Raw genomic sequence first — 15,895 nt, forward strand, 5'->3', positions numbered from 1 at the left:
TGGAGACGGACCACAACCCCCTCAGCTGGTTGCACCCCGTCTCTGGGACGAATGGGCGACTGTTGCGATGGAGCCTTGCGCTCCAGCAATACAACTTCACCATTCGCCACAAAAGGGGCCGTGACCACGGTAACGCAGACGGGCTGTCCCGACAAGGAGAGGTCGCGGACGGGCGCACGGGGGAACACCGGAGTGTGCTGCCCCCTAGCGCCCTCAAAAGGGGGGAGGTGTGAGGTAAATCCGGAGATATGACGATAAATCATGATATTCAAGTTATGTCAGGAAGCCCTCTCCTGGTGTCACCCCCCCTTTCCTTCACACAACTTGTTTAGCAACCCATCCCATGGCCATCTCCTGTGATATGGAAATTAGGTGATGTGGGTGGGAACAAAGGACACAGGATGACTCCCTGCCGTCACCCTGTAACAAGAGTTGTATCTCATTATAAGGCTCTGGAACTAGCCAGACAGAACGACTCCAGTAAAAAATGGTTCATATCTCGCAAGCCATATTTCCGATAAATACGGCAACCATAAAAATGGTGTTTTCGCATGCGGACGATGCTGGCACACCTTTTTTATGGGAGCGGGAGCTTGGGAAATACCCCAGGCGTGATATCAGCCAATGTGGAACTAGTAGACAAGTCATGAAACCTCTCATTCTGTAGCTAAATTCATAACTGTCACAATGAGAGCATTGGCGTCCGCCTACGACGCTCCCAGGCCAAGTTATGGCCATATTCCATGTTGTGGATTTTGTCCATAACTCCAGCCAGGGGTGGAGCAGTGCTCCCTCTGAGGTCACTAAGGTAGGAGGGGACCTGGATTTGCCCAGGTTGATAACCCTACTTCGGCCATTTTCCAGTGTTCTTTCGCTGGGGGTCACGTGCAGGAAACATCTGTGGGAGTTCCTAGAAACCTGGTCTACAGCGCCCCCCTGTGGCCAGACGCACAAGGTAACTGATTGAATTGCATACCTGTTTGTAAACCATGCTTTATCTGTAACTGTACTCTGACCTATGTATATTCTGTAGATTCCCTATTGTATATATTGTAGTTTCTAGTGTGCTTTAGGCTGATTAAATTATATAATTAATCTTGGGCTGTTCTGTTATCTCGATCTTGAATCCCACGTCTGTGTGTTCGGCTAATAGTTACCGTGAAGCGGTTGGTGGCAGCGAGTTGTGCCAAGGATTATTGTGGGGAGGCCAATGAGATTCAGGGAGGTTTTATATATTCCGCCCGCGGAGGTCGGGGGAATATATACCCTACTCTCACCGGGGACCCTTCAATAATCGGCATAAGTAGTATAGCGGCCTCCTTGCTTATTGTCGGGCAATTCCATAATTGGCCTGACTATAAGAGGGGCGCTAGAGAGCGCGTCACGTGCTCTGTCTGTCGGTCGGGAGGTATAAAGGAGGGGTGACCCCCACTTGTTACCCCCCGATTGTGACGTACTGGTAGCCAGCGCGGGGGATTTCTGAGTGACCCCCCCGGTGGTTTGTGACACCTTCTATATGCAGAAACCACATGACTGTTTGTCACCCGTGACACCCATAGTCCTATTGGCTTCAAATGGGGGCAAGAGCTTTTTAGGGGAAAAAAATAGCAAAGTTCTTAAAACAATACGTAACCTGTTGTGAGGTGGGGTTATGCGAGCAGGACAGCAAATTGCAGGTGACAATAGAAAGTTAAGATCAGTTGGGACAACATGTTGCCATCTTGGAGTTTATTCACAGATAATGGATTATATATATATTTTTTTGTGTAACCTGTTGAAGAGAAAGCTACGAATTATTATCCATTATCATCCATTATGATTTCTTTTTGATTTGTAAAAAGAGTAAGAATGATGTCAGGGTGACCAGAAATCTTCCCAATGACTACAGATCTGAGATGTGCATCATTACTTTCCTTCTTCTAGGTGCGAGATGATAATAAACGGCAGCATCCTTGTTTGGTAGAATTCTCCAAACTTCCAGAAACGGAAAAAAATTATAACCTGCAAATGTCCACTGAGACGCTCAAGTGAGTGCTACCTTTTATCCAAACTTGGGGAGCTTTTCTCTGTTTGAAAAAAAAAGAGCCTTCCCAACTCAATGTCTTAACCCTTGGCCATTAAAACATCAACCTGAAGTGCTCATCTGCTGCACGAGCAAGTATGCAGAGGGGTATATGGGCTCAATTAAGTCAATGACCCCGACACTGTGCTGAGAGTGGGGTATGGGTGCATGGACTTACTATTGAGTTCTGTGCATGCAGCTCACTGAAATTTGGCCTATGCTGCCCCCCAAGACCCATATTACCAATAATATCACCATATAAAAATGAATAAGACCACTTCGCCATCACCACTTAATGCCACCACAGTGACCCAAGTATGTCAGCTTACTGATTGTTAAAGGGGTTTTACACACCAGAGTACATGATATGATAATGTCCGTATCTCTCCTATACATATTATGATGACCCCTCTATCGCAATGTAATGCCTCCTGTCATTAATCAGTTTGGACTCTGCTGTGGCAGAGTTGTATTTGTGACCTGGTCCTGCGGTCGGTATTTCCCGGTGCTCAGCCGGTGGGTGGAGCCTTTTCTGCTGTGCCTCGTTCCCGGGATCACACCGCCTTATCAGGATGTCTTCTCCATCGGTGCGGCTCCAGTTATAGCCCTGCTCTGCAGCGTGTGCACCTGGTCCGTTTAAGTGTTCTTTATTCTGCCCGCTACCTCGTCTGACCTTCCTGACCTTGGTCCTCCTCCCCGTCCTGCCTGACTTCAGTCCTCCCCATTCCGTCTGACCTCCCTTAGTCCGGTCCCCTCCGTTTTCGACTTACCTTCTTCCGGTTTTCCTCTCCTGCTCCTGTTTGTTGTTCTGTCCCTGCGCACCCCCCCATGTTTGACTTGCTCTCTCAGTTTCCGACCTCCGGCTTGCTCCAGACACTGACTCTGCCTATTCCCTTGTACCGCGTGACTACCCGGCCCTGAGCCAGCTTGTACGACTTCACTTAGTGATCTATTTGTGACACCTTGTGGTTCCATAGTCCTGTTACTCACTCCAGTGGTCCGGCTCCCTAGTAAATACTTCACATCTCCATTGCCCCCTGTACACAATATAATGCCCCCTTTATCCCTATTTAAAGTATAATGCCCCAGAGGCCCCTATTGTATAATGTCTCTTTTTTGCCCTGTAAAGTAATAGTACTCTACTTTTGTGCTTCACACAATAACAATGTTCCCTCTGTGACTTCTCTGTATCTTATACCCTTGTATGAGACTCTATACCTCCTTAGCGCTAACTAGCACCATATAGTAAGAATGACCCCCTATTCAGCCTTATAAAATTAGCTCAACCAATACAGGCTATGATAGACTATAGCTCTTTATACACAGTATGATGCCTCCATAGCCCTCTATACACAGTGTGGTTGTGACCATAGCCCCCCTATAGTCAGTATAATGCCTCCATAGCCCCCTATACACAGTGTGACCCTCATAGCTCTCCTTATTCAGTATGATACTTCATAGCCTGGTATACAGAGTATGATGGTGAGCATAGCTCCCTATAGTCACTATGATGCCTCATAGCCTGGTATACAGAGTATGATGGTGACCATAGCTCCCTATAGTCACTATGATGCCTCATAGCCTGGTATACAGAGTATGATGGTGAGCATAGCTCCCTATAGTCACTATGATGCCTCATAGCCTGGTATACAGAGTATGATGGTGACCATAGCTCCCTATATTCACTATGATGCCTCATAGCCTGGTATACAGAGTATGATGGTGACCATAGCTCCCTATAGTCACTATGATGCCTCATAGCCTGGTATACAGAGTATGATGGTGACCATAGCTCCCTATAGTCACTATGATGCCTCATAGCCTGGTATACAGAGTATGATGGTGAGCATAGCTCCCTATAGTCACTATGATGCCTCATAGCCTGGTATACAGAGTATGATGGTGAGCATAGCTCCCTATAGTCACTATGATGCCTCATAGCCTGGTATACAGAGTATGATGGTGACCATAGCTCCCTATAGTCACTATGATGCCTCATAGCCTGGTATACAGAGTATGATGGTGACCATAGCTCCCTATATTCACTATGATGCCTTATAGCCTGGTATACAGAGTATGATGGTGACCATAGCTCCCTATATTCACTATGATGCCTCATAGCCTGGTATACAGAGTATGATGGTGACCATAGCTCCCTATAGTCACTATGATGCCTCATAGCCTGGTATACAGAGTATGATGGTGACCATAGCTCCCTATAGTCACTATGATGCCTCATAGCCTGGTATACAGAGTATGATGGTGACCATAGCTCCCTATAGTCACTATGATGCCTCATAGCCTGGTATACAGAGTATGATGGTGACCATAGCTCCCTATAGTCACTATGATGCCTCATAGCCTGGTATACAGAGTATGATGGTGACCATAGCTCCCTATAGTCACTATGATGCCTCATAGCCTGGTATACAGAGTATGATGGTGACCATAGCTCCCTATAGTCACTATGATGCCTCATAGCCTGGTATACAGAGTATGATGGTGACCATAGCTCCCTATATTCACTATGATGCCTTATAGCCTGGTATACAGAGTATGATGGTGACCATAGCTCCCTATATTCACTATGATGCCTCATAGCCTGGTATACAGAGTATGATGGTGACCATAGCTCCCTATAGTCACTATGATGCCTCATAGCCTGGTATACAGAGTATGATGGTGACCATAGCTCCCTATAGTCACTATGATGCCTCATAGCCTGGTATACAGAGTATGATGGTGACCATAGCTCCCTATAGTCACTATGATGCCTCATAGCCTGGTATACAGAGTATGATGGTGACCATAGCTCCCTATAGTCACTATGATGCCTCATAGCCTGGTATACAGAGTATGATGGTGACCATAGCTCCCTATAGTCACTATGATGCCTCATAGCCTGGTATACAGAGTATGATGGTGACCATAGCTCCCTATAGTCACTATGATGCCTCATAGCCTGGTATACAGAGTGTTTTTGTGACCATAGCTCCCTATAGTCACTATGATGCCTCATAGCTCCTTATCTAAATTATGATGCCCCATCGCTCCTCTATACATAGTTTGATGACCCATAGGTCCATATGCGTAGTATGTAACCATAGCCCTTATACACAGTATGGTGGCTCATATCCCCTTATACACATTATGATAGCCCATATTACCCTTATACATAGTATGATACTCCATAGCCCCCCTATGCACAGTATAATAGTCAATAGTCCCCTTATACACAGTATGATCGTCCATAGCACTCTATACAATGTATGATTCCTCACAACCACTGTATATATCGTTTGATGCCCCCCTCCCCCATAACCTCTTCTATATAGTATAATGGACACCACTTTACATTTCTCTATATAGTGACCCCCCCCTCTTGATCCCATAATAATGATAATAATATAAAAAAGCTAAGTGGGCCAATGCATACAGCACAACACAGGGATGTCATTGTGCCTCCTGATGTCCCATGCGTGCTGCTGGCCTTTTACTTGGCGCAGGCCGTAATCAGTCTGTGGTCTCCAGGAGTAAGTCCTGGAGCAAGATATCAATGGCTTTCTGCTCAGCCACAGTTGTCAACATTATCCGTGTCCTGATAATGCAGATACCGTTAAAAGCTTTACTGGCAAGTGTAGCCCAATGTCAGACCGGCCTATCTTTCAGTTGCTAGATTTGCCTGATGGCCAGTCTGGATATGGTGGCAGTGGATGAGTTACACTTCATTGCTGAGACCAGTGAGTGACATAAATGGTGGATATTGCATAATAACTGTAGAACTAGTGGGACCTAGGGAACCGCTGAGCTGGGGAAGCGGGGGCTTGAATTGGAGAGTAATGACTACTTTGTTTTTTTCCCACCCATAACCTGTTTCTAAAAGCCTTAACAATCTAGAACAAAAATCATATTGTTCAAGTCAGTACATAGTCTTTATTTTTAGCACATTCTTATTATGAGCTCTGTTATATGATGCATTGTGATTTTTCTTTTTTCTTTTGTAGGACTTTGTTAGCTCTTGGATGTCTCATTGTTCACTCAAACCAAACCGCTGAAGAAAATTTGAAAAAAGTGAAACTTCCAAAAAAGTAAGTAGATGAAATACCATATTCCTTATCAATATATGTAAAAGAAGCGAGCAGCACATAGGTCAATAAAATAATGATGTATCGCAGCTTTCGGAGGTATTGGATGCGCAAAGCGTTGAATGTTCTGATGGAAATGTCTCCACCTACTGGTGATTGCATAAAAGGAGTCTTGTTTTCATTCACGCTGATTGTATGAATTCGGATAGAATTGCAACAATTTTATGTTTACAATTTCAAGTTGTCATTATGCTTTAAGTTTACTCTAACTTTATCTAGACTAATGGGAAAAAAAAAATTGATTTCAGGTCCCTGCCTGTAAGGAGTCACTTTCTACTATTTTGATATATTTATTCTTGTTTTTTTATTATTATTATTATTATTATTATTATTATTATTATTATTATTATTATTATTATTATTATTATTATCATTATTATTATTATTATCATTATTATTATTATTATATTATTATTTTTATTTTAGTATTATGTTATTATTATTATTAATAATAATAATAACAATAGTATAATAATATCTATATTATTACTTTATTTTATTTATTTTTTTATTTATTTATTTTTTTGCCATGAGCTGGTTTGGATTGGTTAGGTTGTAGTAATGACTCCAGTTTCTCTGGGCAAACATTCCTATTTTTAGAATCTGAAAACTCAATTGAAATTCAGCCGATAACATTTTGATGTCTGAGCTTCCCTGTTGGGAACAGTCAGTTTTTAATTAATTAAGCAGCACTGCAGGAATTCCACTTCCTATTCGTAAAGGGGCAGCAATCAGATCAATGTTAGCAGGATTCATAAGTTCTAGCTCAGCTAATTGGAAAACATGCATTGCCCTATTACAGCTACATGATGTCCAATGGCTACAAACCTGCCCCTTTGGACCTCTCAGATGTAAAATTGTTACCAGCCCAAGAAGTTCTAGTTGATAAACTTGCCGAGAACGCACATAACGTCTGGGCAAAAGACAGAATCAAACAAGGATGGACCTATGGCATTCAACAGGTAAGCACCACCTAATGCTTATGTTTATACTTATAGTGCTTGGATCTGAGGTTCCTATCCTTCACCACTTAGGTTTGGTTGAAAGCATTGTATGGTAGTTACGCTACTTCCATAGTCAGACTTTTGGAAATGTTTAGTACCAATTTATCCTTCTGAGTAAAACTCTGTGTAAAAGACAAACAATTCCTGAAGTGCCCAACTCCCGTTAGATTAGAGGACAACTCTATTATAAAAGAGCATTACAAATAAATGAATACAAATAAATCACAACTCTATTCTCACAAAATAAAAACTTTAGTTATTCTGCACCGATTGTCTCCTAATCAGAGTCTATTATCAATGAGGGTCTCAGGACCTAGGTTTGGAGTCTCGGTCCTATAACTTCCACCAATCTAAAGGCAATTAATTGCCTACTAAATATGAAAAAAAACTGGCAGAAGGTTTAGTTACTCTTTAATCAAATATCACAAGTGTAACAGTAAAATTTAAAATAGTAATATCAATTAAAAACAAAGGAAATGTCTCTTAATAATAAAATACCAAATCTTGTGTAATACCATGTTTCCCCGAAAAGAAGACCTACCCCAAAAATAAGCCCTAGAATGATTTTACAGAATTTTTTGATGTATGCTTCAAATATAAGCCTTAAGGGGGCTTTACACGCTACGATATCGCTAGCGAGCATACCCTCCCCCGTCGTTTGTGCGTCACGGGCGATTCGCTGCCCGTGGCGCACAATATCGCTAACACTCATCACACATACTTACCTTCCTAGCGACGTCGCTGTGGGCGGCGAACAACCTCTTTAAGGGGGAGGTTTGTGCGCCGTCACAGCGACATCACACAGCGGCCGACCAATAGAAGCGGAGGGGCGGAGATCATCCGCATTATCAACACGCCCACCTCGTTGCCGGAGGACGCATGTAAGCTGTTTTTCGTCGTTCCCGGGGTGTCACACGTAGCGATGTGTGCTGCCTCAGGAACGACGAACAACCTACGTCCACAACGACAAACGCGATTTTGAAAGTGAACGACATGTCAACGATTAGGTGAGTATTTTTGATCGTTAACACTCGCTCCTAGTTGTTACAAACGACATTGCTAACGACGCCAGAGGTGCGTCACGAATTCCGTGACCCCGACGACATATCATTAGATATGTTGTTGCGTGTAAGGGGGCCTTTCACTTAAAAAATAAGCCCTAGCTATAGTCGGGGCCGGCGTTGAGGTGAGTCAAACTGAGCAATTTCTCAGGGCCACCACTGTCTTAGGGAACCCAGCAGCTATATTCCGAGGTTAGGATTGTTTAAGGACTTTTGATGATGTCACAGTCATGTGACCAAAGGTCTCTTAATTGCAGGAGTCTAAAAGAACTGAACGGGAGACAGGCTGCTATGCAGGACTGCCAGTAGGGAGAAGGGAGAGCAAACCAGGCAGTTTCAGAGGGCCCCCATTCTCCTAGGGGCCCCAGCATTCATATCCTGATGATAATACTGCTTAAGGACCTTTGTGACATTACGTGACTATGTTGTCACCAAAACGTCTCATAATTGCAGTAGTCTAAAGCTGAAGAAGAAACAGGCTGGTATGTATGTGCAGTGTGTTTGTGTGTAGACAGATAGATACATACACGTTATGTTGATGTTCCACAATGCGATAAGACTATATTTGAATTAAATTTTATTTTTTTTGTTCAAGAATAAGTGTGGATTGTTGTTTATGGAAAACAAAAATAAGACATCCCCTGAAAATAAGCCCTAGCCCATCTTAATATATTTGTATAAGTAATGTGAAACCCACGAGGGATTACAAGCCTCATATAACCTATATCTGAAAATTCTTTTGAATTCTAGTTTACATTAGATCTGAGTTGCATCCAACATATTGGACATTACGTCTCTTCCTTACCATCTTCAATTTTGGAACACTTTTAATGAGGTGGAAGGGAAGACATGAACCAGATGTCATGTGGTATTAGCAGATGTGGACTTTACATAAGTAGTGGACACGACCCTGTCATCTACTACAGCCGTGGTTAAATCTAGAAAATTAATGCGAACTCAATCATGGTGAGAAGTAAATGTAAACCTCAAATTATAGAGTCATCATAATTGTAGACCATAAATGAAATTATGTCAAATATATGTCCCATTCAACTTAAGAGGTCATCTATGTAATGACCATACCATTCCAGATTATTAAAAATATACTACACTATTCCTACCATTATACCAAGAAAATATTTACAATTGACAGAATTTTGTACCCATTGACTCTCCTTTAATCTATAGAAAGAAATTCACATTAAAGTAGAAATAGTTATTGTGTAATTAATAGAAATTAGTGATTATTTTTTTTCTTAAATTCGAATTTGCCGGCTTTGTCATATTTTGTATACTGTATTTAACCCTTACCAAGCTCTTTAACGTAAACACAGCTTTTGTAATGTGCATGTAACCTCAGTAGCAACAGACGTGTTGCTTGTTAGAAAAGAAGTTATCGCTTTTTAACAAGCATTTCAACTAAAAACTAGCCCTTTTTGAGAAACAAAAGGTTTGCTTTTTGGAAAAAAAATAAGGTAAAGTTTTTAAAAAGCCAACCAATAATGATCCCCTTTTTTGGATGCAGTTTCAGATTAATTTGCCTAGTACAGGGTAGGGTTCCATGCACCTATAAAACATATTGGACATACAGGGCATGTGTGACCATCAATGAAAAGCTGCAGTTGCAGTATCAGCTGCTACGAAATATAGAATTTGATGGGACAAGCAAGGAGATGCTCAGCTGTGTAGAGCCGGCACTGGCATCCCCGGAAGCAGCAGTACAATATACTGTAGCTAGAAGACACAGTGTAGCTATATGACACAATGGACAGGCAGTAGATGTGCGGGTGTCTATCGGCAATGGCAACAGCTGCACTGTATAGAACTTAATGGGACAGGCTAGGAGATATCACAATGTGTAGGGCCAGCATTGGCAGCCCCAAAAGCAGCAGTATACGGTAGCTATTACATGATGGACCAGGAGGAGAAGCTTAACATGGTGAGTGGTATCTGCAGTATCAGCAGTACAACTTTATAGAACATAATGGACATACAATCAGATGCTACAGCCAATCTAATCATTGGCATCAGCCGTAGGTGAATACAAGTCAATACTGATTCACACCTTATTCATTTTGACAAATGAAAGGTTTACCATGATTGCAAAGGACAGTCTTGTCTGCTTGGATGTAACAAATCACCTGCTGCACTGAATATATTCTCAGACAGTACATTGGAGTCTAAAAGAGCTGTGGATATGTTGTACGACGGGTCAGCCTCCCAGTGCTGAGACTGGGAGGTGCTGGATTTCTTCATGTGTTCCCTGTTCTGGGTGATTGCAAAGCTACTACTGCCAGTTGTACCATTTGCTCATTGGTGCATGTTGGCCTCGTTCATCTGTGTTCTGTATTTATTATGGCTGCCAGCCCTTGGATCTCCTCTGACGATCCGTTTGCCTTGCCCCCTTGCTTTGATCCGCTGTCCTCCTGGTGTTCTGACCCTGGACAGTGACCTGACTACACCTTTGACTTTCCCCTTAAGGCCCCGTCACACTAAGCAACATCGCTAGCAACATCACTGCTAACGAACAACTTTTGTGACGTTGCTAGCGATGTTGCTGTGTGTGACATCCAGCAACAACCTGGCCCCTGCTGTGAGGTCGTTGGTTGTTGCTGAATGTCCTGGGACATTTTTTAGTTGTTGCTGTCCCGCTGTGAAGCACAGATCGCTGTGTGTGACAGCGAGACAGCAACAACTAAATGTGCAGGCAGCAGAAGCCGGCTTCTGCGGAGGCTGGTAACCACAGTAAACATCGGGTAACCAAGAAGCCCTGTCCTTGGTTACCCGATATTTACCTTTGTTACCAGCCTCCGCCACTCTCACGCTGTCAGTGCCGGCTCCTGCTCTGTGCACATGTAGCTGCAGGACACATCAGGTTAATTAACCCGATGTGTGCTGTAGCTAGGAGAGCAGGGAGCCAGCGCTAAGCATTGTGCGCTGCTCCCTGCTCTGTGCACATGTAGCTGCAGCACACATCGGGTAATTAACCCGATGTGTGCTGTAACTAGGAGAGCAGGGAGCCAGCGCTCAGTGTGCGCTGCTCCCTGCTCTCTGCACGTGTAGCTCCGTGCGGTGGTAACCAAGGTAAATATCGGGTTGGTTACCCGATATTTACCTTAGTTACCAAGCGCAGCATCTTTCACGCGGCGCTGGGGGCTTGTCACTGGTTGCTGGTGAGCTCACCAGCAACTCGTGTAGCGACGCTCCAGCGATCCCTGCCAGGTCAGGTTGCTGGTGGGATCGCTGGAGCGTCGCAGTGTGACATTTCACCAGCAACCTCCTAGCAACTTACCAGCGATCCCTATCGTTGTTGGGATCGCTGGTAAGTTGCTTAGTGTGACTGGACCTTTAGTTCATGATGTTGGTATCTGACATCAGAACATTTGACTACCTCTTGCCTCATGGCTTGTTTGTGAGTAGTATCTAGCTTCACAGTAGGGCAGCCGAAATATTGTGGGCATTGTTGCTTTTGCCAATGGCCAATTGCAGTTGATCCAGAGCCATTCGGCGTGAGATCTGCTGTTTAATACAAATGAGCATCTGGTGCTACCCATGCTCACAAGCTGTAAAACCGCATGGCCGTGTTCTACGTTAGAAGAACAACAAGACTGAGGGTGGCAAGTGGATACAACGCTGTGCCCTGTTGGGGATGGAGTCATGTTCATTGAGGAGAATGCATTGGAGATTGCCTTGCACTGGAATCAGATCTAACATACAACCATAGGCCCCCTTCACACATCAGTGTCTGGTACGTGTGAGGTCTGTTTTCACGCGTACCGGAGACACTGACACACGTAGATCCATTAAAATCATTGGGTCTGCGCACACGTGCGTGTTTTCACATGGACTGTGTGTCCATGTGGAACAAACGTGTGTCCGTGTGCTCCACACATAGACACGTCGGTTTTTCTCCGGCAGCACGGGTGTCACACGTACCGCAAAGATGTTATCTGTGTGACACCGGTGTGATACGTGCCAAAGAAAAACACGTTTCTGTGAAATAAAATTAATTTCTACACTCACCTTCTCCAGCGCTGCTGTCACTTGCTTCTGACCCCCGCTCCATTATGCTCATCGAATATTCACTGCACCGAGGATCGGGAGCAGCAGCAGCGGTGAGCCAATAAGGCCGTAGACCGCAGAGTGGAAGACATCAGCACCATGGATAGCAGTATCAGGGACAGGTGAGCATAAAGTTCCTGTTCTCCATATATTATCACGGATAGCACACAGAGAGCACTCGTGCCAAAATCACTGCACATGGAGGGCCATACGCACCTTTTACACGTCCGTGCGAGATGTGCGTGTTTTTCACAGACATGTGAAAGAGGCCTTAGAGGCTTTATTACCTATTTTTTACCTTAAGGCGGCACTGTGGCTCAGTGGTTAGCACTGCAGCCTTGCAGCGCTGGGGCCCTGGGTTCAAATCCCACCAAGAGTTTGTATGTTCTCCCCGTGTTTGCGTGGGTTTCTTCCGGGTTTTCCGGTTTCCTCCCACACTCCAAAAATATACAGATAGGGAACTTAGATTGTGAGCACCGATGGGGATAGTTTTGCCATTGTATGTAAATCGCTGTGGAATTAATAGCGCTATATAAATGGATAAATATATTATATCTTGATTGCCGTGGTGCATCACTGCAGCTCACAACCTTTACCCAGTGACCTGTGAGTGTCCATACTTACTGCTCCATATGTCTATGGTGCAGTTCACTTTCAAGCTCAGCTCCAAGTCTAGAGAGTGGTCCATGTTATCCCGCATGTGAGAGCACAGAGTAGCACCGTTTTCTGTGAATGATAATGGGTGTCTTTTAGCAAGGCTGAGCAGATGCCATAATTTCTAAAAAGGCAGCAGAGTCCACCAAGTGGTACGACTGTGCCTGCATCAACAACTTATGCAGTAAGTTTGATGTTATGATTAGTGATGGGCGGATTCGCAGATACCTGGGATTGGCAGGTCCAACCGGGTTAAAAAAAACCACAAAACCATTTCGGGCCCAGAATTGATCTCGGATATCTGTCCGGACGTTGGTCTCCATATAAGTCCATGGGCACCAAAATCAGGTGCTTAAAAATGGTGGTAAAAGGTGGGATAGGGGAATTAGAGCAAGCACTTTATACGTACTGGTTTTCACGTGGCTGAAACTCTGCTTTCAGGCCGCTCACTCTTCTTCCAGGGGCCACTCATTATCTTCATGCAAATGCACTGCATCCCTCACCCATTGGCCATCCTGACATCTCTAACTGATTCTAGTCAGACAGCGTCCCCAGCCTGTGTGACAGTATTACTGACTGCAGCCAATAGCAGGCGCTGTGTATGTGTGTTTGTGTGTGTGTGTTTGTGTGTGTGTGTGTGTGTGTGTATCTAGATTGTTATATAAATAAATTAAAAAATTGGCGTAGGGTCCCCCCATATTATTATACCCAGCACAGATAAAGCATGTGGCTACAGCCTGCAGCCCCCAGTTGTGCACTTATCTTGGCTGTGTATCAAAATAAAATGAACAGCATGCAGATTTTTTTTAATTATTTACGTAAATAAATTATTTTTAAAAACCAGCATGCGGTCCCGTCCCCCAATTTTGATACCCAGCCATGATAATGCCAACAGCAGTAAGCTGGTAGTCTCAGGCTGGGGAGTCCCATGGATATTGGGGCCTCCCAGCCAAAAAATAACAGCAATAATTAGATGCGACAATCCTGCAACTTTACCATACTGATTACCCTGGTGTGGTGGCAGTTGGGGTAATAAGAGGTTGATAAAAGCTCTAAAGGAGTGAAAAAGGGTGTGTTTTTTTTGTATTTTATTTCAAATAAACACAAACACCAAAAAAATCCTTTATTTAGAATGAAAGACAAAAAAACTCTTTCACCACTTTATTAACCCCCAAAACACCCCTGCAGGTCTGACATAATTCACACGAGGTCCCACAACGATTCAGCTCTGCTACAATTCTGAAGGCACAGCACGCAATCATGGAACAGGACTGCCCGCTATGAGGCTTAGGCCAAGACTCAGCCACAATCAGTGGTGAAGTCACTCAGGTTAGTTGCAGTCACAGTTGGAGGTTCCCACGGTCCTCCACCTGTGATCACAGTAACTTGACCCCAGTGTTTGTGTTTATTTACTTTCACTTGCAGATTAGTAATGGGGGTCTCATAAACACCTACCATTACTAATCTAGGTCTTAATGGCAGCTGTGGGCTGTGTTTAACCCCTTATTACCCCGATTGCCACCGCACCAGGGTAATCGGTAAGAGCTAGGTAAAGTGCTGGGATTGTCCCATATAATGGATGCAGCAATTCTGGGCGGCTGCTGGGTGCTACTTTTAGGCTAAAGGGCTCCCAATAACCATGGGTCTCCATAGCCTGAGAATACCAGCCCCCAGCTGTCGGACTTTATCATGGCTGGGTGTCAAAATTGGGAGGTGACCGCACAATGTTTTTAAAAAATATTTATGTAAATATTTTTTTTCCCCCTTATTTTGATACACATCCAAAATAAGCACACAGCTGGGGACTGCAGACTGTAGCCATATGCTTTATCTGTACTAGGTATCTTAATATAGGGGGGACCCTGCGCCATTTTTTTTTTTTTTATTATTTACAGCCATGCCGAAGGTTCTGTAAGTATAGCAATTATTTTTTTTCTTTATTTTTCTTTTATTTTTTTGTATTACTTGAGTACCGGACCCTAAACATTAGCCGGAGTTCCCTGAGAACTCCGGGACCGGGTCCGGCAACCGGATATTTTTGAAACCGCGCAGATCCGAACTTTTGTAGACCGGGTCCGCCCATCACTACCCAAGATAACAAGATAATACTCTATCTTGAGTGATACTGGAGAATAGTGAGAAAACATGTTAACCAGAACAAATGCAGCTGCCATTTGTCAGAATGTAACATTTGTAGCATGTTTGCTATCTCTAACATAGTGTCTCTTTTTTTTGTTTTTGTTTTTTTTTAACCAAAGATTAAAATGGTGTAGTAGACAACCTATTACAATGAGCCAATGCCAGCCACTATTAATTGCACTGTGGAAGAAGAAATCTCCTTATATATTTTTGAGAAAAATAAAGCTTTAAACCGCTGTCTTAATGGGCAGTAATGATGTAATAATAAAAATGAGTCTCACATTTTATTACTCAGGATTTTTAAGCATACTTCCTTCAATAACATTTTAGACAAAAGAGAGGGGAAAAAATACGATCAAAAGGTCCATATAATATGCAAAAAAGGTTTATTGATCAAATATAGGGGAACAACTCATGACAGTGATATTAAAAACATAACAAGTACTCAGCTGGTCATCAGATGTAAGTAGTGCACAAAATATACTAGGTAGTGATCACTTGCTGCCTCTCATACCTTAATATATCCCTCCACGTATGTTAAGGCTCACTAACATCGAGTCATAATGTGGGAAAAGAGCTGTCTATTCAAATTATCCATAATATATAGGAACAGCATTATCACTAGGTAAATATATAATCCAGGGATTCCCAGGCATGAAAGGAGGGAGAAAGAGGGGAAGCAAAGGATGGGGTAATTACCCGTAAGATATGGGTGAATAATAAGATTGTATCTACCTGTATTGGTGATGAAAACAGGCAGGTACGCAG

General features: G+C 43.4%; 1 protein-coding gene across 9 annotated transcripts in view; it reads left to right on the forward strand.

The window, feature by feature from the left end:
- LOC142258359 (ryanodine receptor 3) overlaps positions 1–15,895 on the forward strand; it is an 847,167-nt gene that overhangs the window by 368,372 nt on the left and 462,900 nt on the right. For all 9 annotated transcript variants that reach the window (XM_075330934.1, XM_075330936.1, XM_075330935.1 and 6 more), the window contains 3 exons: positions 1,924–2,027; positions 6,067–6,150; positions 7,010–7,169. In XM_075330934.1, coding sequence (XP_075187049.1) covers positions 1,924–2,027; positions 6,067–6,150; positions 7,010–7,169 — 348 coding nt within the window. The remainder of the gene's footprint in view (positions 1–1,923; positions 2,028–6,066; positions 6,151–7,009; positions 7,170–15,895) is intronic.

This window comes from Anomaloglossus baeobatrachus, chromosome 12 (genome assembly GCF_048569485.1).
Source record: "Anomaloglossus baeobatrachus isolate aAnoBae1 chromosome 12, aAnoBae1.hap1, whole genome shotgun sequence".
Classification (NCBI taxonomy): domain Eukaryota; kingdom Metazoa; phylum Chordata; class Amphibia; order Anura; family Aromobatidae; genus Anomaloglossus; species Anomaloglossus baeobatrachus.